The sequence below is a fragment of the Anser cygnoides genome, chromosome 1 (genome assembly GCF_040182565.1).
Source record: "Anser cygnoides isolate HZ-2024a breed goose chromosome 1, Taihu_goose_T2T_genome, whole genome shotgun sequence".
Lineage (NCBI taxonomy): Eukaryota > Metazoa > Chordata > Aves > Anseriformes > Anatidae > Anser > Anser cygnoides.
The window spans coordinates 12,740,792-12,764,654 of record NC_089873.1 but is presented as its reverse complement, the minus strand read 5'-3'; the positions used below and the strand labels follow the sequence as shown (position 1 = coordinate 12,764,654).

General features: G+C 37.6%; 1 protein-coding gene across 16 annotated transcripts in view; it reads right to left on the bottom strand.

Moving 5' to 3' along the window:
* The window catches only part of MAGI2 (membrane associated guanylate kinase, WW and PDZ domain containing 2), a 771,534-nt gene that overhangs the window by 142,744 nt on the left and 604,927 nt on the right, over positions 1 to 23,863 (bottom strand). For 15 of the 16 annotated variants that reach the window (XM_066990186.1, XM_066990188.1, XM_066990187.1 and 12 more), the window contains 2 exons: positions 17,639 to 17,760; positions 15,994 to 16,176 (listed from right to left, as the gene is read on the bottom strand). In XM_066990186.1, coding sequence (XP_066846287.1) covers positions 15,994 to 16,176; positions 17,639 to 17,760 — 305 coding nt within the window. Of the gene's footprint in view, positions 1 to 15,993; positions 16,177 to 16,880; positions 17,010 to 17,638; positions 17,761 to 23,863 lie in introns of all 16 variants that reach the window. The other variant, XM_048068443.2, reaches the window with a different exon arrangement.

Here is a 23,863-nt window from a genome sequence, read left to right as displayed (position 1 = left end):
ATAAAAATGGAAAAAAATGAAACTAAGCTAAATATTTACATTTTGTTTTGTTAATTTAATGGTATAACAAAATCCTGTATAATAAAACAACAAAATTAGAAGCAAAACAAAGGTGCAATGGCTGTTGATACTGAGAAGTACAGTTCTATGCTATTAACCTAGTGAATATTTTTTCACTTTCCCTCTCATCTCTTTATAAAGAAAGTTCTTTTCCCCCTCCCAGATTGTTCTTCTTGTTAAGCAATAAGATGTCATTATTTATTGAATGAAATGGTACATGAGATGATGATGATTATTATTTTCAATGTATATTTTTGTCTGTTCATACAAATAGCCAAATCATGTGAGATAGATGTTAATTATATTTGATAAGAGAAAAGTTATTTTTGCAACTGCAGCATTTTTGGCAGGAACTGAGCTCATTGCACTCTGCTTACTCAACTGGCAACTTCCAAAAAAAAAAGTCCCCAAGCTTACAAAACCTGTTTTAATGAATGTGAGGATTATGACAATATATTTATCATCTACCGGCCTATGTTAAATATCCTAATTGCAGAATCTGCAGATTTTGTATGATGGTTCAGATCACAGAACGAATTTATGGGCTTCTGAGACCTGCAACACACACTGGTGTTGTGCATGACACAATTTGCGCAGAATGCACAAATGTTCACATTCTAAATACACTCTTTGCTTTTTCACCATTACTATTTTTTATTTTATTTTACCATATTTCTTGATTTCTGTATAATCTCATTCCCTGCTAAAGACATAGCACTTTTGAGCACCAGCTCTTCATTTATATGTGTTACAAAGACCTAAACTGGCATTGTAGGTTAAACAGATTATGTACGTCTTGTGTATACAGCTCGTGTTCCATTTGCCCATAAGAGACAGAATTATTTATGTTATCCTAAATCATATCTGCACTGTGCTCTCTCTTCCCATTAAATGGCTTCAGCTTTCTTTTCTGGGTTAAATAAAAACATAACTGCAGTGAAAATCTGGACAAACGTGAAGCAATCATATAAAAAGATAATAAGTGCTGTGCGTGTGGAATCTGGCATGGCTGAATATGTTTAAACCTCAGCCATCCCTAATCAAATGTTCAACTTTCTATAGCTGGAGTTGGAAGAATTGTCTAATGGCTTAGGCACTAGAATTGACTTCCTACTTATAAGCAAATCAGCTTATATACTCCGTCCTGCAAATGTTTACATAACTTGGAACTTCACTTATTTATGTGTCAAATATTTCACTGGTTTAAGTAGCATGCATAGATTATTATTCTTAGGATTGGTAAATATAAATCAAAATGTCATTTCAACATGCATGATTTTTTTTTTTTAGATTGAATGAAGTGCCATAAACCATGCATAGTGTAACTTTTATTCTGTGTATAAGTGTGGATTTTTTTCAAAGAAAAATGAAATATTGCTATTCTTTCCAGATTCCTAATGCATTTCTACATATTATCTGAACTTGAAAAAATGAATCTTTTGAACAAGAGTCACTATAGGAAAGAAAATGAAAGGAAGGAAGGAATATATTCTTCAATCCTAATAGGACATATTTTATGAGTAACAAGAATATCTGACCCAAAATATTATAAGTGCTGGAGAAGAAAATTAATTTATAAGCACCAGTATATGGCTGAACTCAAAAATCACACTTGGTGTTTGAATAGCTAAATAAGAGAAAATTAAACCTGTTGAGTTTTAAAGGTGCTTTTTTTTTATTTTTTTCTTGTTTTATTTTTTTTTTTAAGTTCATAATACCACATGTATAAGCTTTGAATTACTCTAAGGGAAACAAATTTCCTTAAAATTGACAGAAAAGGGTCAATAGTACAGTAACGAATCAACAACTGCTTGCTGTGGTAGATGACAATGAAAGACAAAGGAGTCTATTAATACACTCTGATTAAGACATTAGAGGAATAATTTGGTTGTTTAAGTCTAATGCCTTTTAAAACAGCCTTGGGCATGTTTATCTTGCCCAAGGTAAGATAAACTTGCAGGTATGACACAGGACTTAGAAGAGACTTCTGACTTTCTCAAATGGCAATTGGTGGGTTCTCTGACACTTTTAACAGCACTGCATACCTATGTTAAGCAACCAAATTGCATACTGAATACTGAATACTAGTAGTCTCAGTTCACCGGAGGCAACCTGTTCCTCCCTATTGACACCTTACTTAGGGGTCTATATTCCTTTATGTGATGCTTTGAACCACTTTGAAATAATGTACAATCTTAAATGTTGTAGAACATAGAAGAACAATATAGAATATAGAAGATTCCTGAGATTTATAATTTATGGCAAACTCTAGGGCCAAAAACCAAGATATGAAGTCAGATACCACTGAGTTCCATTTTTACTAATAGTGTAAAAAGAGAATCATCCCATGAAGTGAGACAACATGTAAAGTGAAGACAAGAAGATCCTACGTTTTTTTTTTTCCTATTTTTTCTTGTGACTTAAAAAATATACAGTCCATTCTGAGAAGCATTTTGAAATCCAAGTTAGATGCTTTACTGTAATTGCTATTCCAGTTTGTATAAATAATTTTAATTGAAAACTTCAGGGGAAATAGCCAAATGACAGGGCTAAAAAGAATCAATAGCTCTCTTCATACCTCGAGGAATATTTATGCAAAGTGGTATGGTTTTAATAGGAAAGATTTGTATGCGGTGCTTAATGAATGCTCAGTAGCTTGACAGATAGGCAACATGGGCTCAAGCTCTAACTCTGTATCAGGCAGAACAGATAGTGACATATGGATTTTCTGCACCTCAGGGAGAACACAAAGCTATTGAAAATCATACCAGCCAACCGAAGAAATCTGACAAGATTTCCACAAAACCCTTAGACCTAGACAGTAACAGAGTGTTGTATATGAAATATGGATAGAAATTGTTCAGTCTAAGATCTCCTCTGTCCCGCTTGTGGTTCAATGACTACATAACAAAAGTATTGAGTACCAAAATAATAAAAATGTGAAGAAAATACTATAATAGGAACCTCATGAAGATTAGAGTTCAGTACTTTTTTGATGGAAGTGAGCACTTTATTCAAGGTCTTTGGTTAATGTAAATATAAATTTATGGGTATTATTGTGACCACTGTAGAAAGTTATTATATGAAAGCAGAAGTAACATAAAAATATAATGGAAAAATGTTAGAAAAAAAAAGTGCAAATACTAATTTTTTCCAGCAACTTAAGTTCTCTTTATTTGCACATGGAGTTCAATGAATTGCTTACTTTAAAATATAAGAGATGGGTTGCAAAAGAATACCTTTCTGCTATATAGTTCCTCATTGTTATTAATATTCCCAAATGCAGGTATTATTTTTATTGTCACCATTAAGAATTCAAAACCACAAGTCATACCCCTTTCCCCAGATAAAGTGATAGACTCAGCAGGTGAAATCAAACCAACAGTTCACTTGGCATTTTGCTTGCTTTCTCATTGAAACCTCTTAAGTACAATGGGGTTATACTTCAGAGCTATCCTCTGCAACTAGAAGAAACTTTTATGATGTAAAATTTAAGTGAACATTCACATTTAGTCACATTTTGTTGTTGTTAAAGTTAGGAGTTGTGTTTTAAAAAAATCTGAATACATTGAGATTCAGGCTAAAATTTTGAGGATTAGCAACACTGCATCAGTCTACCTTGGGAAGATTCTTGAAAGTCAGAATTAATTTTACTTATACACATTTTGAATGGTTTTGGCATTAGTCACATGATAATTGCAAGCTTTCCTGGTTAGAAGTATAATGCAGCTTGAGTAAAGTGGAATTCTGTGTCCTGCTCAAATTAAAAAAAGTGAAGTGTACCCTCCAGATGGCCAATACACTCAGCTATGGACTAACAGGGCCTCCATGGGATCCATCCTCATTTAGGGTGTAAAGACGACAGAATTCACATTGCAGTTCCACTTCAATGCCCTCTCTATCTCCTCTCCTTGTAAAAAATAAATCATAAAGGAAAGGCCTAGGTCACAAAAATGAAAATACAGCTCTTACTGGTGAAAGGAACTGTAGGTGTCTTGACTGAACAGAGAATCCAATGATTTTGACTGTACCTGATACAAATATACTTTTTCTGTTGTGTTTTGCATTTTTTAATCTGCCTGTGCTGAAGAGTGCGGGAACACAAGCAAGAAATCCTAATTTGGGTGGGAGAAATTCTCACACTCTGTGATACCCTGTAATATTTTTTGTTGTCACTGTTAGTTACTTTCCAAGCACTTTTCATATTTTCCTTCTCTTCAGCCCATGGGATTAATAACAACATCTGAAGAAAGAAAGATCATTGTGTCATACCACTTCCATAAACTGACAGGTTTTCAGGAACATTTCTAGGGACAGCTAAGGTTTATTTTAGGGGGCTTTCATGCAGCAAATACATTCACAATAGTGCATTGTTTCATGCAGTATAAACTAAGGGGAAAAATGGATCTATGTGTTCACATCATTCAACATTACAATGTGAATTGCAAATGTTATTTGTCATCAGACACAGGACTGATTAACTGTGTGGACCTGGAAAGGACCCATGCCTATAAAAGATGAATAACATATACTTTAAACAGACTTCAGAAAGCCAAAAATATCAGGAAAGTACTGCTTTAGGAGCACAACAAATTAAAAACTGTTACAAGCTGATAACAAATTCTTAGAATGATCTATTAAAATATCTCTGAAAAGTACATTTCTATTATTAAAAACACACAAGCACACAATACAATATACCTTACAAATATGAAAAAAATTTCTTTTCATCTGGATATATAACATGGAAATGCCCAAATGATTCTTTGGAAGATGTCAATTTATGAAAACAGCTTGTCTTGGAGCAATCATTTAGAACGTTAATAAAAGCCAAATCTTGGTGAAGAGCTGAATGTTAAAAAAATGGGAGAAAAGTATGCAAAAGAGTAACAGAGAGAGCAGAAGTGTGCAGAGTACAGCATGAAAGATGAGATGGATGAGATCAACTTTTATGTATCTACCACAGTACTCTATTTTAAAGATATTTAATTATTGAAAGTGTAAGTATAAGTTAGTATATGTTAGTATATATGTATAAGTTAGTGTTGATAAAGCTGTTGAATACAGAACAATCATATTCAAAAAACGATGAGAATTTACTAAATGTTTAAAACATCAAAGACTCAGATACTACTTGCAAGAAGTAAAATAAACAATTGGTATTATTTGTCATATAATAATCTTCATATTGGTAATAAATGTTACACTTGTCTTCAGCGCATTCCCTTGTACTTTGTAAATGTCACCAAGGACACCAGATTATTCTAACAAGGAAGGCCTGTACTAATAAGTAACTGATTACCAGAATAATAATTTCATAATTGGTAGGCCATCTATTCAAGCAATCAAAACAGATTAGCAAACAATATAATTCTCTGAATAGAGCTATTCTATTTTCCACTTTAAAACAAAACAAAACGAAACAATAACAACAACAAAACCCTCAAACATTAAAGCTACTTTGGTCAGTCTGTATCTTTTTTTTTTTATTTAATAAAAATAATAATACGTGGTGACTTGAAAGCAATTTATAAGGTCTTGTTTAGGTAAAGTAACTTAAATCTTTTCTTTAGTGAGTAGTCCTTCTCAGTGGAATATTTGTTTTTTCAGGGATACTGTCATACTGCATTTGAAACCTATTGCTAATGCTACTTTTTTATATCAGGAAGGAAATATTGGCTTTTTCAGATACTCTTAATATAAAACAGTAGAAACATCCCCCTGGTACATTACTGTTATACTGCATTCTAAATAATAACAACTTCCCCTACTCCTCTCCTACTGGCAAGATCCCCCAGTTCCACATTTTGGCTGTTTAAAGAGCACAATGTCTTTCCCTGCAAGGCAACTGTGTAAGAATAAGGGCTTCAAGGCAGATTTTTGATCTTACTAACACCAATATAAATGATGTGTTACTTTTTTGACCGTGGAAGACTTACAGTTACCTGAGATTAGACTCAGACTGAAAACACTTCTGGTTTGGGCTGGGATGGTCAGTCAGATGTATGCATTTCTCCAAGCCGAGAATGGGTTGGAGCACTGGCACAGACTGCCCAGAGAAGCTGAAGCTGCCTGGACATGGACATGCATTGGGTGGCCCTGCTTGAGGAGGGGGTGTGGACCAGATGACCTCCAGAAGTGCCTTACAACCTCATCCACCCTTTGATTCTGCAATGACTGCTCACGGACTGAAGTCAGTGCTATCCTGTAATTACAGACAGATTCCACATCGAAGCCCAAATAATGTCAGAAACACTGCAAAGGGAAAGCCTCATATTGCTTTCCCATTGCTGGGAAAGGAAACAAACCTGTACCTCTACCACCCACGAGTCAGTGTTGATTATCTCTGTCAAGTCTTTCTTAGGCCACTGTTCTAGGCAGTGCTTTTGACCCACAAGCCATAGTGGTTTTTACTTCCAAAGACAGAAAAAATCCACAAGCAAATAATTTTACCTTTCTGTGTCCTTATATTTCAGAGATACTTCGCCCTGACACACAGTCCAGAAGGCCTTTGCTACAGACCAGGCCCATTAAAGCATTATGATGAGACATTTGAAGTGGTGGGAAAAGGTTGAGCTTGAGCAGTCCTATTTTAGTGTACAACTCAAATGTGGCCTTGGTCAGTACTGCCCTTTTGTTAACATAAGCTCATGAGATCATTATACAGGATGAAATGTCCACCTATTTCATAGTAAAATGGCAGGAACCAGGGATCTGCAACCCTCCTGTCTTGAAAAGAAGAAAATGTGTTACAGTGTTCTCTCTAATAAATGCAGACATTTTAGAGAATCACAGAACGGTTGTGGTTGGAAAGGATCTCCAGAGATCATCTAGTCCAACACCCTTGCTCAAGCAGGGTCACCCAGAGCATGTTACACAGGATCGCATCCAGACGGGTTTTGAATATCTCCAAAGAAGGAGACTCCACAGCCCCTCTGGGCAGTCTGTTCTAGTGCTCTGTCACCCGAACCGTAAAGAAGTTCTTCCTCATATGGCGATGAAACCTCCCGTGGTTCAATTTACACCCATTACCCCTTGTTCTATCACTGGCCACCACTGAGAAGAGTTTGGCCCCATCCTTTTTACATTTTCCTCTCAGGTATTTGTAGCGGTTGATAAGATCCCCTCTCAATCTCCTCTTCTCTAGGCCAAACAGTCCTGAGTCTTTCCTCATAAAACAGATGCTCCAGTCCCCTAAACATTCTCACGGCTCTATTTCACTTGCTCAGAAATCCATTCTGAAGCCCACCAGCTAAATGAGGAACGATTATTAATGTAATACATCTAACTCAGAGCATCTACAGAACTCCAACACCTAACTCAGAAATAATTATTTAAATTCAAGCAACAGGGCTTTGGTTGAAACAAAATGGAAATCTCTTTCTGCCCTCTTCCTCTGCAGTGTATTCCCAAGGACATTTATTAACTGTCAGCTGAACGCAAATACAAAACAGACGGTACCCTAATGCAGACGGGCAGCACATTCTTCTGGATCACCTTTCAACCTGACTCTGAGCACTGAATTGCTTTATGATTTCCAGTTATAGCATTGCAACTGCAAACTTATGACTTTGCCTGCTGATTCTCTCTCTCAAGATCCAAAGAAGTTCACGTCGGATTTCTCCCTTAATTCCCCATTCAGAAAGAATGGGTTGGCCTATTAGAGAGTCCTTCAAAAGTTTTGTTGGCCAAAGAGCTGTAGCCTGAAAGTCAGAAATCTCTGCCATACTACAGGAAGAGAGAATGCCCCCAAGGGTAAATTACGCAACATTTTGATGCTTCTCTTAAGTATCAAAACCAAACACACACAAAACCATCAATATTCGTAAATGAAAGAAAACCAAGCATTGGCATGCCAGAGCTGGTCAAACACTTCAACAGTTAGCTCTAGGAGAGAATTTGAAGTTATCGAAGCAGTAGAGAATGAAAATGTAAAACCAATGCTCTCTCTGTTTGGGGGCTTTTATTATCTACTGCAACAGCCTGCCCAAGAACTTGTGCCTAAGGACACAAGTTTTTTTCTGGGAGGGGTTATGCACCAACAGCAGATTCTGCCCCGGGTGTCTCTGGCTGATCTTTTTGGGTAAGAAAAGCCAGGATGCTGACTTGGTTGTCTTGGTTTCCATATGCCCACAGATGGAGACAGTAACCTGGAAATGTGGACTGACTGTGTGCCCATAATGCAGACAGGGAGGTTAAAAGGCAGCGCCTCTTCCTGCGATCTTCACTTCTTGGAAGTGCGACTGTGACAGATGAGGTAGGATTAGGATTTTCTCAGATATTTACTGTGAACTGTGGATCGAGCTTCATGTTCGTTAGTCACATGAGACCAGTGAATAAAAGAATGTTTAAATTTGCCTTCCTTTAAACAGGCACGTAATGAGTGCAGCAGTGTCACGAGAGGAAATCTCAACTGAGAAGAGCCCAGCGGTAAGATTAGCTCCTTACAAATACACAAGTTCATGCATTTTTTTGGACATAGGTTGTCTAGCTCAAAGCCTGATACTGTTCATGTGATAAATGGGCAGGAGGGGCCAAAAGAAAAAAAAAAAAAGTGCAGATACTTGAGGCTCTGCTTACCTGCAGAAGAAACTACAAGCCCTTCAAGTGATGGTGTCAGAAGTATGCAGCTAGCTCTCACGTGCACATTCAGGGAGCCTTTAGTGGAGAAAAGCTCCTCTAGTAATGTGGCCAGTTAATATTAGTCACCAAATAGATGGAAGAACTGAAGTGGCTCCCAGTCCTCTCTCTGGCATCCCCCTGCCTCCCTTCCCACCATGGCCATAAACTAAGGACTCGGATGCTTTTCATGCTGTCCCTTCCTCTGGGTCCTGGGGGCTGGGCTGTGGTGGTCTGGAAAACACATTGGCTTGAATGAGTCACAGCCCTCGTGGCAACATGTTGGTCCTTCTCTCATAATGTACATACTTTGTCTGCTCTCCCCTTCATTTAAACAAGATAACTTTACAAGTGGCCAGCAAAAGTTAAAAAGTGCAGTCAGCAAATGTGGTGTGAAATGGTAAAAGCTATTGAAGCCCAACTCCAAATCTCTTTGGTTTTTCTTATTCCCCCAGTTTTCTTCCCACTTTTTTGTAAAGCCCAGGAAACAATTCAAATTACTGACAGTTTCAGACATGCAGTCTTCATCAAGTATTTTATTTAAGAATGAATTGCTATAAGCAAGTTGGAGTGATTTAAGTGACCATGAGCAGGTAGGGATGTGGCTTAAAGTCAGCTTTAGGCCTGAATTCAAATTCATTGCTGACAAATGTAGATGTCACAACAGAATTTCCTTCACGAGTACCCTTGGATTGCAGAAACCTAGTTCTTCTCCTGTCCTCTCCAGTAAAATACTGCAGACAACTCAAATCCTGGTTAAATATTTGTCTCAAAACAAAGCAAGCAAACAAAGAAAAAGTCCAAACAACCCAACACTGCAGAGAGAAGCTCAGTCTGAAGTACAAGCTACGTCATCATGTACCTACTGCATTGGCAGGGCACGATGGAGCTGTCCGACTCGACCCCGCAAAACGGTTCTGTGAAGCTCCTCAAGGAGAGATGGGAGTCTGCAAGTGCTCTGAGACCCAGCCTGGAGCTCCAACGCCCACCAGCCCCACGGTCCCCGGCACCAGTGAAAAGCAGCTGTGGCAGCGACATGGAGAAAGGCCCAGCAGACGGCGGGAGGGCAGACATGCTCAAGGAGGAGCCCCTGGGTGGCGCTTGCCAGATTGAGCCCTTCTCCATCACCGTGAAGGAGCTGAAGAGACAATCTGATACCCTGGGTGGCAGGAAGGTGAGTGCAGGAAGGTTCTGCAGTTGAAAATGATTCCCACAATATCCCACTTGTGGTTCTAGTGCTTTGGAAACATGAGGAAAGCATGTGCAACTATGCCAAATAACCTTGTTTTGCAAGGAGACCACAGCACATGGAAAGTGCAAGATACTGCCAAGCACGATGGTGTGCTGAACTACCAGCTAAGCAGCACATGAATTCACAATTCATAACCTGCAGCGCCACAGAAATTTACCCTAGAGCATTCTGGAGAACCCTACTGCCAGAACAGTACCCCCTTCCAATCTGCTGCCTCTTCATATCCTTTGTGCTCCCTTAAGACCTTATCTGTCTCCCACCAGTAGCTTCTAACTCACATCCCCTCGATGTCTCCCAAAAGGAAGGTGGGAGAAGTCGCAGAAATACTAAAGGACACAAATTTTCACCATCTCTGAAAATCCTAGCTAGAAGTTGGAGCTCAACCATCTTATCAGGAAACAGAGGAATTATGCTGGCTTGGTACAATGCTCAAAAAGACAAAGGTCTCTGCACTAGAACTTCAGGGCACAGGAAACATGCACCTTTCTCTTACTGTAAACTAAGCCAGAGAAATTCCCATCAGTCAGGGTGCAAATCTGGCAACAGAATGACTCTGATTCAGCACTAAGCCTAACCGGCCAGCATCTCTGTCTATACTGCTGAAGGCTTTCCTTGTTTCTGGTCTCTAAACATGTGTATTTTCTCTCACCAGTTTCCCAGATGCACAGAAACTGTCTGCTTGAGAACAGAAAACAAGTGTGAAAAAGGCTATCCAGACCAGCCATTTCAAGGGCTCCAGATGAAGGAAGCATTGCACCAACCAAAAAGTACAATGCCTTGTGCTACTTCCAAAATCAAGGCCATAAACACGATCATCAAAAATCACCAAGATGCTGTAAGAAGGCCACGTCACCAAGGAGCTGGTCTGCCAGTTCAGAAGGCTCAAACAAGTGAAGGCTGTGTGGTCCAGATGCTCCCTAAGCATCAGGAGCCGCAGATGAGAGAGCCATTGCACCAGCCAAAAACCAAAATCAATTGTGCGGCTTCCATAGTTAAAGCCATCAACGAGATTCATAGGAATCTTAAATTAGATTCTCAAATACATCCAGAACATGAAGGAACCACTTTTCCAGATGAAAATGTGCAATGTCTAGAAACAACAAAATACGAAGAAGTGAACAAAGATACAAGATGAACCATTAAGAAAAAAAAGAGAATCACAAAGGATAACCAACAGGATATTTATGGGAATGTGCAAGTGGAAAAACATGGCCAAAAGAGGACGGATGTGAGTTACATGACTTACAGTCCATATGCTGTGCAGAATGCACAATAGGCCTACAATAAAAAACCAAAATAATGCTAACAGATTTGGCTTAACTTTTGCTGCCTGTCTCTCTTCTGAGGAGTCTCAGCAGTCTTTTACCATTTTTCCTTTCCAAGGGCATCTACCTTGTGAGATGATTTTAGTTGATTATTATTGTTCATAAGTAGATAAAAGCAAGATAAAGCTGATAAATATAAGTCCCAAGGAAAATACATATACTAATAAAGTCTTTTCAGATGTTTTGCTTCCCAAGTTGAAAGAAAAAATGAGCAATGTATGAACATTTAAGTTCTCAAGGCATATCTCAAAATCAAACAAAAAATCCACTACTAAAAAGAGAGAGACAGAGGGAAAAAAAAACAAAAACAACTAACCAAGCAAAAAGCAACTAACCAAGCAAAAAGATTCAAATAGCTGTGTAGAGGAGAAAAGAAGGAAAAAAAAAAAAAAGGAGAAAATTAATCAGAGAAACTGAAAAACTCAGAAAAGTGAGAACGTTCCCATAAGCTTCTGCCTTTATCCCTGGAGAAACCATCTCACCCATTCACCAATCTCATTGTTAAAGAATTTGCTTTAAGACTTTGTTATCACAATTAGCTTTTCCATCATAACTTGTTTTTTTCTTATTTGTTTACTCAGCACAAAGCCGCAGTAAGGTTTATGCTTAGTTTACAATTGACCTACCCTTTTTGAACATGCCCAGACAACAAGAAATTGGTTTCTCTGGAAACAGGAGCTACATGAAATCTTTCAGCACTTGTGTTTATTTAGAGCTGTTCCCACATACGCAACAAAGAAGCACCAGACCTTCAGCACGTGATTCAACTTTACCAGGCAAGGTAATGAAAGAGAGCACTTCCAGTGACACACCAGGCTGGTAAAATTAATTGGTACAATTTGGATGTGAACAAAGAAAAAGAAAAAGACTGAAACAAAACAAAACAATGTAACTCTTTGTCAGGGAGTACAAAGGTAAGACAAGGGGGAATGGCTTGAATCAAAAAAAAAAAAAAAAAAGGTAGATTTAAAACAGACATTAGGAAGAAATTCTTTACTTTGAGGGTGGTGAAGCAGTGGACCAGGTTGCCCAGAGAAGCTGTGGATGCCCCATCCCTGGAAGTGTTCAAGGCCAGGCTGGATGGGGCTTTGGGCAATCGGATCTGGTGGGAGGTGTCCCTGCCCATGGCAGGGTAGCTGCAACTGAGTGATCTTTAAGGTTCCTTCCAACCCAAACCATTCTATGATTCTAGGACTCTATGAAATACAAATCACTCAGTCTACATATAAAATCACTTAGTGGTCATACTAACAAAGAAAGTCACAGTAAAAATCTGGGAGACATTTATACTGCGCATCATGAAGATGTAATGCTATCTTTTTGATGATACGGAGGCAGCATGGTCACACATGCTGAAAGCCCCTTTATAGGACAACACAGTCTTTCAGCACCTGCTAGGACTAATCAAACTGGATGAAAATATTCAAGCCAAACTGAAGACTTCCTAATTTCCCATTATCCCCATTTTTATCTTTTAATGAGCACAGTGTGAGAGCTTATCTTGGATACAGCAGACATGGGGTGAAAGTGATACCAATATTGCACTCCACTTCATGCTTTCAGGGAAGTTAACAGTCTCAAGAGAAGCATGTCAGAAATAAAATATATACCAGTTTCTCTGGTAGTGCCAACCACGGAGTGGCATTAACACAAATATCTGCTGAGGGTGCTTTAGGACAAAGACTGTGAATAGCAGTGGCTGAGGAACCAGCACATTGACATTGCTGTTACTTCCATTACTGGTGGAACAATAACCTTTAACAAAGGTGTGGGCAGAAAGCAAGGATAGCAATATCTTTATTTATGTTTGCTAAATGTAAAAAAAAAAAAAAAAAAAAAAAAAAGAGTCAGAACTCAGATTCCTCACTTCCTCAGCATTTCTTAGCAGATAGCAAGTTTCCTGACATTTCTGATAAAAACCCAACAGCACAGTGATATACCAAGTCTCTGTCAGGCAGCAGCTTCCATGTTCAAAGAAATGAAATCCAAAATTGTTTTGTTTTGAAACCTGCCTGCTGGTAAAACCACTGTGTTGTGATCTGGTTAAAAGGGTGACAATGAGTCTTACATAGATTCACCCTTCCCTTTTTTTTTCCCCATGTCCAATGCATATCTCAAACCCTAGCATTTTGTTCAGCAGTTGGTCAAAAAAAATCTTACAGGGGAAAAACTTCAGTTATATCACAGATGGGAACACCATCTTACACCCATGTTGCTTCACAGATCATAGTGTCATTGTGCTCAAGCTTTCCACTATGATACCCTACTGATATAATATGATATTCTGATTGCTTATTAAAGCCTCCTATGACTGTGATCATAGCTGGAGTGAACATAAATTGCACAACAACATGCAGTTCATCTCAAAAGAATAAATGAAAACTATTTTAAAAGCTTTGTTCATCATCTAATGATGCCTACCTAACAAACAAAAGGTACATGTGTAAGCTCAAATAGTTGTGAAACGTATGATTTTAAGACCTTTATCAACAAAACACCTGCACTTTGATATCTCCAGCTGATTAGAAACCATACTTTAGAAAGTGTGAAAAAGATTGGGTATCAGGAAAGGCAATCACTTTGCTGAACAGCACTTTTATAAATATTCTCACCTCAGATATCTTTTCTCCATTTACTATTATCATTTTTAGAAATCGCTTCAAATATTCATAGAAACCACGTTAGACACCACAATCATTAGCCCAAGATTCTCCAATTACTTTACATCAGAATTCTGTCAATCTTCACAAAAATGAAGACATTTGAGTCCAGAATTTATTCTAAGATATCGGGCTCAATTATAGAGTTATATATTTGAATGTATATTTCTGTCATGGATTCTTAATTTAGTTGAATTAATTGCCTCAGGAAAAAATTAATCAGTTTTATATCTATGCATTTTAAAGGACTTTTTTTTTCTATATGTCCCCATCACAATCTGTAGTTGCAGTAATCAACATCAGTGACACCTATGATGAATTTCAACATCTAAATTTAAATAAGTTGTAAGGGCACTCTTTTCCAGAGTAAAGAAATCCATATGAACAAGTTCCCCCATAACTAGCCCACACTTCAGATGGTTTTACAAATAGTTGTATTTGAGTGCTGGATCTGAGAATGTTAACCATGAAAAACGGGGAAAATCTCCCATGCATCATATTAGGTAATATGAAAATATTAGGAAATATGAAGTTCATGTTACTAAAATCTCCTGAACTTCAGGAAGTCTGTTATGTTGTTTATTCATTTATCAGCTACTTTAATTTTGCCCTAGGCAACCAAGTTGTATCTTAAACTTAAAATAGCAAGAAACATTGAGAATTAAATAGCTGATAGCCTTTTATTTACTTTATTTTATTTCATTTCATTTCATTTTTTTTCCTAAAAAAATAAATAAATCTATGTTCTAATTCTTTTTGACTTTTTAAAATATAAATTATTTATTAATCTCTTTGGCATTAGAAACATCATGCCAACCGTAATATAAGACTTTGGAGAAATTATAGAGTTTTAAAAATAATACTTTTCACAAGCTTCACACTTCCTACTTGCAAAGTCCTGGAGATTCCTACAGAATGAGCTAACGTTAAGGGTTTATTCCAACATACAACAATCTGGATCATTCCTCTGCAGCAACAGAAGAAAGAATAAAAGGAAATTTCCAGAAGAATCACTAGAGACTATTACACCAATATCATTTATGTTTTTTTGTGTTTACATATTTGCTCCCTGTACTGTAACATGGGAAAAGGATCCTTCTCTGCTGCTTTGCTCCATCCACAGTGATCTGCCTCAGACTAGGAAATTCTCTGCATCTTCACAGTGACTCTGGCTACCACGAACTGCGTTTTCTGCAGAGGTAACATAAATACCAAACCAGTATTTCTTCTGTATTGTCTTGGTGAGAAATAGAAGGAAAATTATGTATATGCCCTGGGACCAATGAGCAATCTGGGGAGCAAGGAGAGAGGTGGTGCACAGTGACGGGGCTGTATGGACACAGGATGGCAGTCACCTGTAATCGTATGCACCAGTGGAGATCCAAGTCAGATATGAAGACGAAAAATCTTCACCATAGAAGTGGTTAAGTATCAGGACAAGAGATCACATATGCTGTGGGATCTCCATCCTTCAACATTTTCTGAACTTTCAGCAGTGATCCAGTATCTTTAGATCTCTTCTGAAGTAGTTTCATTTATTTTGTTCGTTTTCACAGATTCCTTATTAGTAGTCCACAGATGCCTACGTCTCCATATGTCACACTGAAAACCCTTGTTTTGATGTTCTAATGAAAACAAAGTTTGATCAGACTTGACTTGCTTTGCTAAACTATCTTTTCTAAAGGCAGAAATTTTCCCTTAGTAGTCTGTGCTCTCTCTGCCTGTCCCTTTTTCTCTCCATTCACAATTTCCCCTTGAATAAACAGCCTATCAACTAATGAACATCACAGATAATTTCTATGTAGTAGAATGAGACTTCTTCTCAGTCTATTTTCATGTAGGAAAACCAAGATACCTTTTTTTCCCTTAAAATACTGAAAAATTGGAAAAATCAGCTACTTGGCAATATTAGACAGGAATGAGGAATTCCTATCTAAGAGGTTTATCTTTCTTTATTAGAAAGATAAGGCATTTAAGTAGAAATTGATATGGAAAAATGTATACATTTATAGAGTGAGTTCAGAAATCTATGACTCGTTCTACTTATATGAAAGAACAGAGGAACCATTTTAATTACCTGTTTCCATTTTCCCATCTTGTGCTGCAGGCCCATCAGGAATTACACTCTTCACCTGAAGAAACTCATCTGGCTCATCCCCACCAATGATGGTAAATCCAAAACCCATGTTGCTTTTCTTAAGAGTTGTGCTGAGGAAAGTCCCCTTCAGCTGTGATGCATCACGGGTGAAGAGTGGTTTTTCTATATCAGTCAACACAAACAAGAAAGACAAAAATTCTGATCTAGTCCCAACACAGCAGGGACAGCAGATAACAATATCAGCTGGCAGTAGGTGACAATGTATGAAAACAGAGGAAATAAAGAGTGCAGGCATTCCAGAAAAAATATATATATATATATATATTAGTGAGTTTTTATTTTAATACAAAGCTTAAAAAGGCTTTTTATCTATGGCAGATCTGCCACAAGTAGGGAGTTATAAATATTCTTTCATATTGGAAATACATTTAGAAGTGGATATTGTGTAGCTAAAATAATTACAACAGTAAAAATGATATGTGAGGTAATCTTAAAACCTCTTTCCTAACCTATAAATTCAGCTTTGTCTACAAAGTAATACATTCTGCACAATTTCCCTCCCACCCGCAATAAGAGAAATATCCCCTGTATATGTCATGCCATGTGTTTAAAGCCGGTGCTGAATATTAGCTATCTTTCCTCTCCAAGCACGTGCGATTCCATGCCTCATCTGGCCGCTGTGATGGTGGTGCCACCTTCGCATCCCCTTGCCAAGTGCCCCCGTGTACAGTGCGGGTTGCCAGGGGCTCCTGGTGCCTCGTTCCCATGCTTTGCTTTGTGAGAAGGGTAGGAGGAAGGTGCAAAGGTGGTGGCTTCCACTTATCTCGCTAGGTCGGCAGTGGTCTGGTGGGGATGGTGGGACATACCGTACAGCCCGCATGTCCCGGTGGGGCCACGCTGGCACTGGGACAGATCGTTCACACTGCGGGACCGCTGCGGAGCGGGGTGCGCGTGGGCGAGTTTGGGCCTAGGCAGGGTTGATGAGGAGCTGTCTACTGTCACAAAGGAGAAGAAGCCTCATTCTCTGGCTGTAGCCTTATGTTTAAGTTCATTCGTCTCTACCAGTACTGTCTGCTGCTTACACAGCTCATTGTAAGCACATTAATTTTCACATTACCAAGAGGCTGTATTCTTGTAAACTCCTATAACACAGTGCCTGAGGCTTTTAACTTAATTGATGCTTTCTAGATGAGCTAGCTTAGAAACATACCAAACATCAATTAGCGGTAATTTAAAGAAAGTACAATTAATTATTTCAGTGTTGCCAACCTTGGGTGCTCAAGAGAGAGTCACACATTCCCAAGAATAGAAGTTATGAGTTTATTTAGAAAATTACTTTGGGGCTTTTATTGTGCTTTCTGTTTCTCAGCCTTTAGGAAACACTAGGGTCAACTTGTCACTTTTATCTGCAACTCTGGAGGTTAGAGTTTTTTTAGGTGGCTCCTGAGTCCCACAGCTCCAGGAGTTGGAACTTTTAGAGGAGAAAAAAGCTAGGAGGTAGGTGATAACATTGTGAGGACTGGCAACACTATTATGTCCATCAGACTAGGACAAAATCATTGTCATATAAGCAGGAGAGCAGGATCTTTCATCTTAACTAAGATAGGCTGACATGGTACTGTACCTCGGAAACCTTGGGCCTGCATAGGCTTTGTTCCAAGTTCTGCGTTGGGCATGTTATGCTGCTGTAGCTTCCTTTTTGCTTCTAGGACAGGGTTTTCAAATTGTGTTCTTCTATTTATGTGGCTGGAAAAAATTTGGTTTTGATTAAAAATTGGGTTCAGCTGGGGAAAATGATTATTTTCACAGTAGGATGTTGTATGTGACTTAGGTGCATGTGGTTAGATAGCGAAACAGTCATGAAACCCCAATGGGCCTGAGCATGTCCCTTATACTCCATATAATTTTGGTGGGGATGAGAAATGCACCATCTATGCGCATCACATAATGAACAGCACTGGAAAGTGCCCTATCATTTCAATATGTTGAACTCTGCTACAGGCAAATGGTTTTGATCTATGGGACTGCGTATTAAATTGCAGTATTGCTGAAGCATGCTACAACAACAGTTTTTCATGTCTTTAGTACAAACATTGTTCTGTGCATGATTCAAGGGGACTGAACCAATTTTTTTTTCAGTATTATTGATTAGCTGCAAATAAAATTACTTAATCACTTACAGAAAATGTAAAGCCTGACACAGGCTTTTAATGAGTGTTTTAATGATCACTGCTTAAAAAGGAAATGTATGTAGCACAGGAAAGTGACTGAAAATGAATTATTTTTAATTCTATGTTATATATCTGCTAACCTGTACAGAAAAAAAATGGGATGTTGTAGAAACTAAGTCAGATGGTAGATTAGAACTATACATATAAATAATGAACTCCAAGAGAAGTTAATGCTGTAGACTTTTTTTTTTTTCTTGATATATTACATTTCCTATAGCTGGTCAATTAGCACATCTCTGTCATTACACCACTAATTTTCTGCATTTTGTTTAGAAATACTATCTTAACTACTTACCGTAATCATACCTTAGATTTCAATTCTTTAATTTAAAGCATACATTTTACCAATCAACAAGTAATTCTACAATCCCTTGACATTTTCCACACTTTTTTTGAAGAAGGCAAAACGATTTATAGGTGGCACTGAACAACTCCACAAGATAGGATCACGACAGTATCACAGTTGAGAAAAAGGGTTTTATGCTGCAAATGTTGTCCCAGGGAAATAAATACATACGTAAAAAAGGTAAGTTCTCAAACATGTCTCTCCTTATTTGTTCTTACTGAGTTACTCTATATTGAGTTTTTCTGAAAATTCAATCCTGATCCTGGGCTTTAAGCACTTGGAGAGGTGACCTAGGAACTTCTGAAACTGAGATCCTAAAAGGGGTTGAATTCCTTCTATTTATATTGAAACAACCTTTTATGCCCAAACATTAAGCACTTTTCAGGTCCCTCAGGATTCAGATCCTAACGCTGCTTCAAACAAAATAAGTAGAATTGCTGCTAAGAAAGAGTTGAAGGAAAGCAGTAAGTCCTATGAGAATGTAATACACTTGGAAAACAAGGATTCCTGCAATGAAAAGATTTTCGGTCATGTAAAAGTATATTTGATTTAGTGACAGGGAATATATGTGATAAAATCTGGAGTTTCTATTTTGTTAATGTGGCTATGTCTCATTCAAGTGGTTGCTAACTCACTCTCTTGTACTCTAAAATTTTGATTAATAGCTTTATAAATTTATTATATGCTGCAGAAAGAGAAGATTCCTTTGTTTTTTTGCAAAAATTCCTTTTTGTTTCTTTCTGATTCCTATATTTTGACTGTTTTATAGTAGTGCCAGTTCAAAAGCACAATGTGAAAATTCCAACAAACTCATACAACTACATTAAATATTAAGTCCAAAAGGAGTTAGAGAAAAGAAAATTATATAGAAAATCGGTCCTTTTTATCAGTCAGTTACACTGGATTTATGCTCCTAGACCGATGAGACAAGAAGCACCTCCCTGTCAAGCAATTTTAAGCACTCTACAGCTCCATGGCTAAATCAGAAAAATTGCTACTGATGAGTTTAGCTGAGAACGAAGTTATTAAGCTAAGTAGTTCCCTTGAAAGGACATTCTAGCCTTTCATCTAGCTCCTTCAACTGCATACAAAATAGGTATTACTAACCTAGGCCTTAATAAGACAATCTAAATGTCAGTTTTAGAGATGGTTACAAATAAGTGCTTTGGTGTTTAAAATAGATTTTAGATGTGATCCAAAAGATGTATAGCTCATTACCCACAGTATGTAATTCAGTGAGCATTTCTTTCTTCACTTGAAAATTTTCTAAATACCTAAAGTTTCTCTTCTGATGCTGTCTAGTGCTCTTCTTACCTAAACATTCCATCTCCCCTCTTCTCCTAACTGAAGTCCATAATGAAAACAGAGGGCTGCATGTGATCCCAGAGGTAGGCACTCTTGGAGTACACCTAATACACATCAGTGAGATAAGACTTCTCAAGAAATTGCAGAAACTTTTTTTCTTTTTTTTTAATAAGACAGATCTGGAGAAAACTGAGAAAGATGTTGCTATCTAAATGTTGTTTTTTCTACCATTACCATTTTCTTTTCTTTTTTTTTTTTGTTTGTTCCTGATTCGACTTTTCTTCATTTATTTTATAAAATAAATATTAAAAATAAAAGACTAATGCAAAAATAAAAATAAAACTCACTTCTTTTAGTGCTGTAGTGACCATATAGAAGAATCATGCTGCCTTTTGTTTGCTTTCTGGCCCCCAAATACTTGAATATCTCTCTGCAGAGAAGAAGGGGCAGTCAATGCTACTGACCCTTGTTAGCCCAGAGTATGCTAGCTGGGGACAACTCCTAGGTGGTAGGATTTGGTTTGGGGCTGCATTTAGCTGCAAGGTTGAAATCGTGACATTTGTGTCACAAGGAGGTATGGTCACCACAAAATATCACATAAGACATAGGCACCATTCTGCCAGCTCGTCACTGAATGTGGCCAGGCTAAGTTTTTTTATGATGGTGTTTCACATTAGATGTGCTTAAGACAATTGATATACTTTCTGTAGAAATTTACATGCTTTAATGTAGATTTAAGTATGCAGATTTTAGTTGATGGCCATGATATTCTCAGCCCTGCCACAATGGTAGCATATCTAAGCATATGCACCAGGAGGAGGATTCTAACCTATTCATTTTCTCAGCTATTTTAATGTACAGTTGTTTATTAGTAGTTTGTGGCCTAAAACCCACCAAAGTAATTTTGAGGATCAGAATGCTTAAAAGACAGACATTCTGATGCATAATTTGTTACTCAGTCCTCTTTACATTCATATTTTTTTCATTTATGATTATTTTATAACAACTACAAAAAGAAAAAACTCCTGAAAGAAGTTTTTCTATTTGAGCAGTGGCAGGTGTTGTCAGAAATCATAAGTGAAGGAGGTATATTTTTCCAGAATAAATACCTGTATGGACAATTTAGCTGTTCTATTAAGGAGGCCATGTCAGGAAATTGAACTTTGCGTTGTAGTTAATCATCCTTAAAGGGGGAAATAATCTTTTGGCAATTAGAATGCTGAAAGACCCAATGCACTCTAATAACCACATTCTCTCTGTAGCCTTGCACAGCTAAGTGCTGCTAGTTCTTAGTTTATAAATTAAGAGAAAATTGCATGAAAGTTAACCCACGTATAGCAAACACTTCTCATTTGTGTCAAATGTCTACACCTTACAAATCAAGCTTGGATTCGCATAACAAGGCAAATGAAAATTTTAATAATGTCTTGAACTTACATTCATGCTTGATTTATGAGAGGAAGTTACACCAGGGACCTTATTTTATAACAGAATTTGCAAATATGGTGTGATAAGTCGTTTTAAACTTTGATAGCCTTCGAGGTTTTGTTCGTTTGCTTGATTTTAGCTGCTTCTTTGGTCATGGGATACTGGAGATGAACGTCTGACCCTTGTAAGGTGAAACTTAATCTCTCAACTGCATTGTTCTTCCTTACAAATTTCCCATGGGATACAAATTTTTCAGTGAGCAGAGTACAAGCCTTTCTTTTGCTGACAGCTTTAAAAACCTGCATATAAAGTTGGACTGGACTTGAATGTGTGAAAGTTCATAACCTAGCTTTCCATGGTTTACTCACTTTTATGATATAATTAAGAGAGTTTGTTGTTATCTGATTTTATCTAGCTAAAAATGAACTCATCTGTTGAATACTGGTAATAAAAACGGTGTAACTGCCACTTTTTAGAATGAAAAATTGGAAGCAATTTTTGTTTCAAACTTACTGAGCTCAAACAGCAAATTAAAGTACAACTACATTTTACTGACTATAAAACTCCTTATGAACTTAGAACTGCTGCAGTTTTAATGCCATCCTGTGAACATCCATTCCACTTCTAAAAACCTCTGAGCCTACAGTAAGTTTGATATATTTTTTCACAAATCTTGTCTGTGGTAGGATGAATAAACTTGGCAGTAACAGCCTTGAAATATATAATCACATAATAACATCTGGGCCAGGTGCCTTGCGTCTGTTTACCTGTGGATGGACATGAAATGGAGATGAACATTTGCTCCTTTTCTTGACTATGCAGGGGAAGTGTGAGCCTCACCAGAGCCAAAATGCCTTGGGCTGCACTAACAACAAAGTGGGGCTCAGTAAGAGATTAATACACAGAAGTTGCACAACACCTGTTACTCACCAAAATACACTGAAAACCACCGGGACAGAAGACTCTTACTCACACCCAGCAGCTGCATAATTGTATTTGCAGAAATCTTCAGGGAAGGATTAAGTACAAAAAGATACGTGAACTCCAACCTCTAACTACTCTGGGGTATCGTAAAAGATCTCAGGCATAAAGAGAGTAATTTGATGCCGTTACTTAGGGAGTTCAAAAACTTACCTTTTGGTTGAGAGAAATAGGAATCTGAATTGACTAAGCTGACTTGGGCCGAGCAGGAGAACAGATTGGGCTGCTGGCTTTTTCACCTGAGGGCAAGGAACCATACAGGGGGAAAAAGCAGCAGAGCGGATGCTATGGCATTTGGAGAATGCGACAGAAGGACTCAGTGGGGCAGTGGCCAGACACAGTTTCCATTTGTTTGTTTGCTTTGAATGAGGGCTAGGGAAAGTGATTGGGCACTTACAAGCTGCTACTGTTATAACAATGAAGAAAGGGTATCTTAGAGCTACCTCTTCTAACCCTCCTGAAATAAGATTTTTTGTTGTTGTTGCTTTGGTGATCTCTCTATCCAGCTCTACCCTGTGCTATTAACTGCTACATATTCTGAGGTCTGGAAAATCTACAGCTCCATTATCTGTCCAGAGTGGTCCTGCAAAGTGTTGGTATAGATTCAAGAGACCAAGAGAACGATGTGACACACAAACTAATACTTTCTATTTTGTGTGAAATCTCTAGAGTAAATGTACTGCTTTGTGTTAGGATCTGAAACTGATATTTTAGGTCAGGTACCATCCTCTGCAAAGATCTCTCTTCTATAATAAAAGGAAGTAATAGACAGATCTTTCTCAATGCAAATAGTCTTTAAATGTGCTATCTGCACAGAGATGGGGAGTGCCTTTTTCAATCCTCTGCTAAATACTTTGAGTGGCCTTTGATAGGAGAGAAGAGTGGGAGTAAAAACTGACCACTCTGAGAGGGTATCACAATTTGAATCTACACTCACTTTACATAAATCTGATTGACTGTGTTAATCTAAAAAGCTTAGAAAATCATCTATCTGATCTACCTATTTTATGTGGTAACTAGCTGGAACAGGTTCTACCTATCAGTCAAAAAAAAAAAGCTTTCTACTGCCCTTTGCAAAGAGGAGTAAGAATGGCTTTCTTTCCTGTTCCACGACTAAAATAAAATATGAAAAATGAAAGCAGTGATTGTGCTGTGAAAATAAAAAATATATATTCTCTTATTTTCAGGTGCACTTTTAAGTACAGAATAAAACACAACATACAAAGAATTTTACAATGCTGAATATAAATAACCTGCCTTCTGGTACAAACAGTGAAGATCTGATTTGCAGAAGGGAAGGACAACCCAGAAAGGGATCTTAGCTAAAATGATTATGCTTTGCTTTTATTCATTGATTAACAAGATCTGTGCCTCACTGGATATCCAAACCTTATACAGACTATACAGCAATATTTCTTAAATGAATACAATCTTTGTACAAGTATCAACTGGACTGTTACCATGAAATCACACCCTTGAGAAACAAAGCGATTGAATGACTGAATCACTGATTTGAGACACACTGGATACATTTGGCCACATTAACTGTATTGATGAC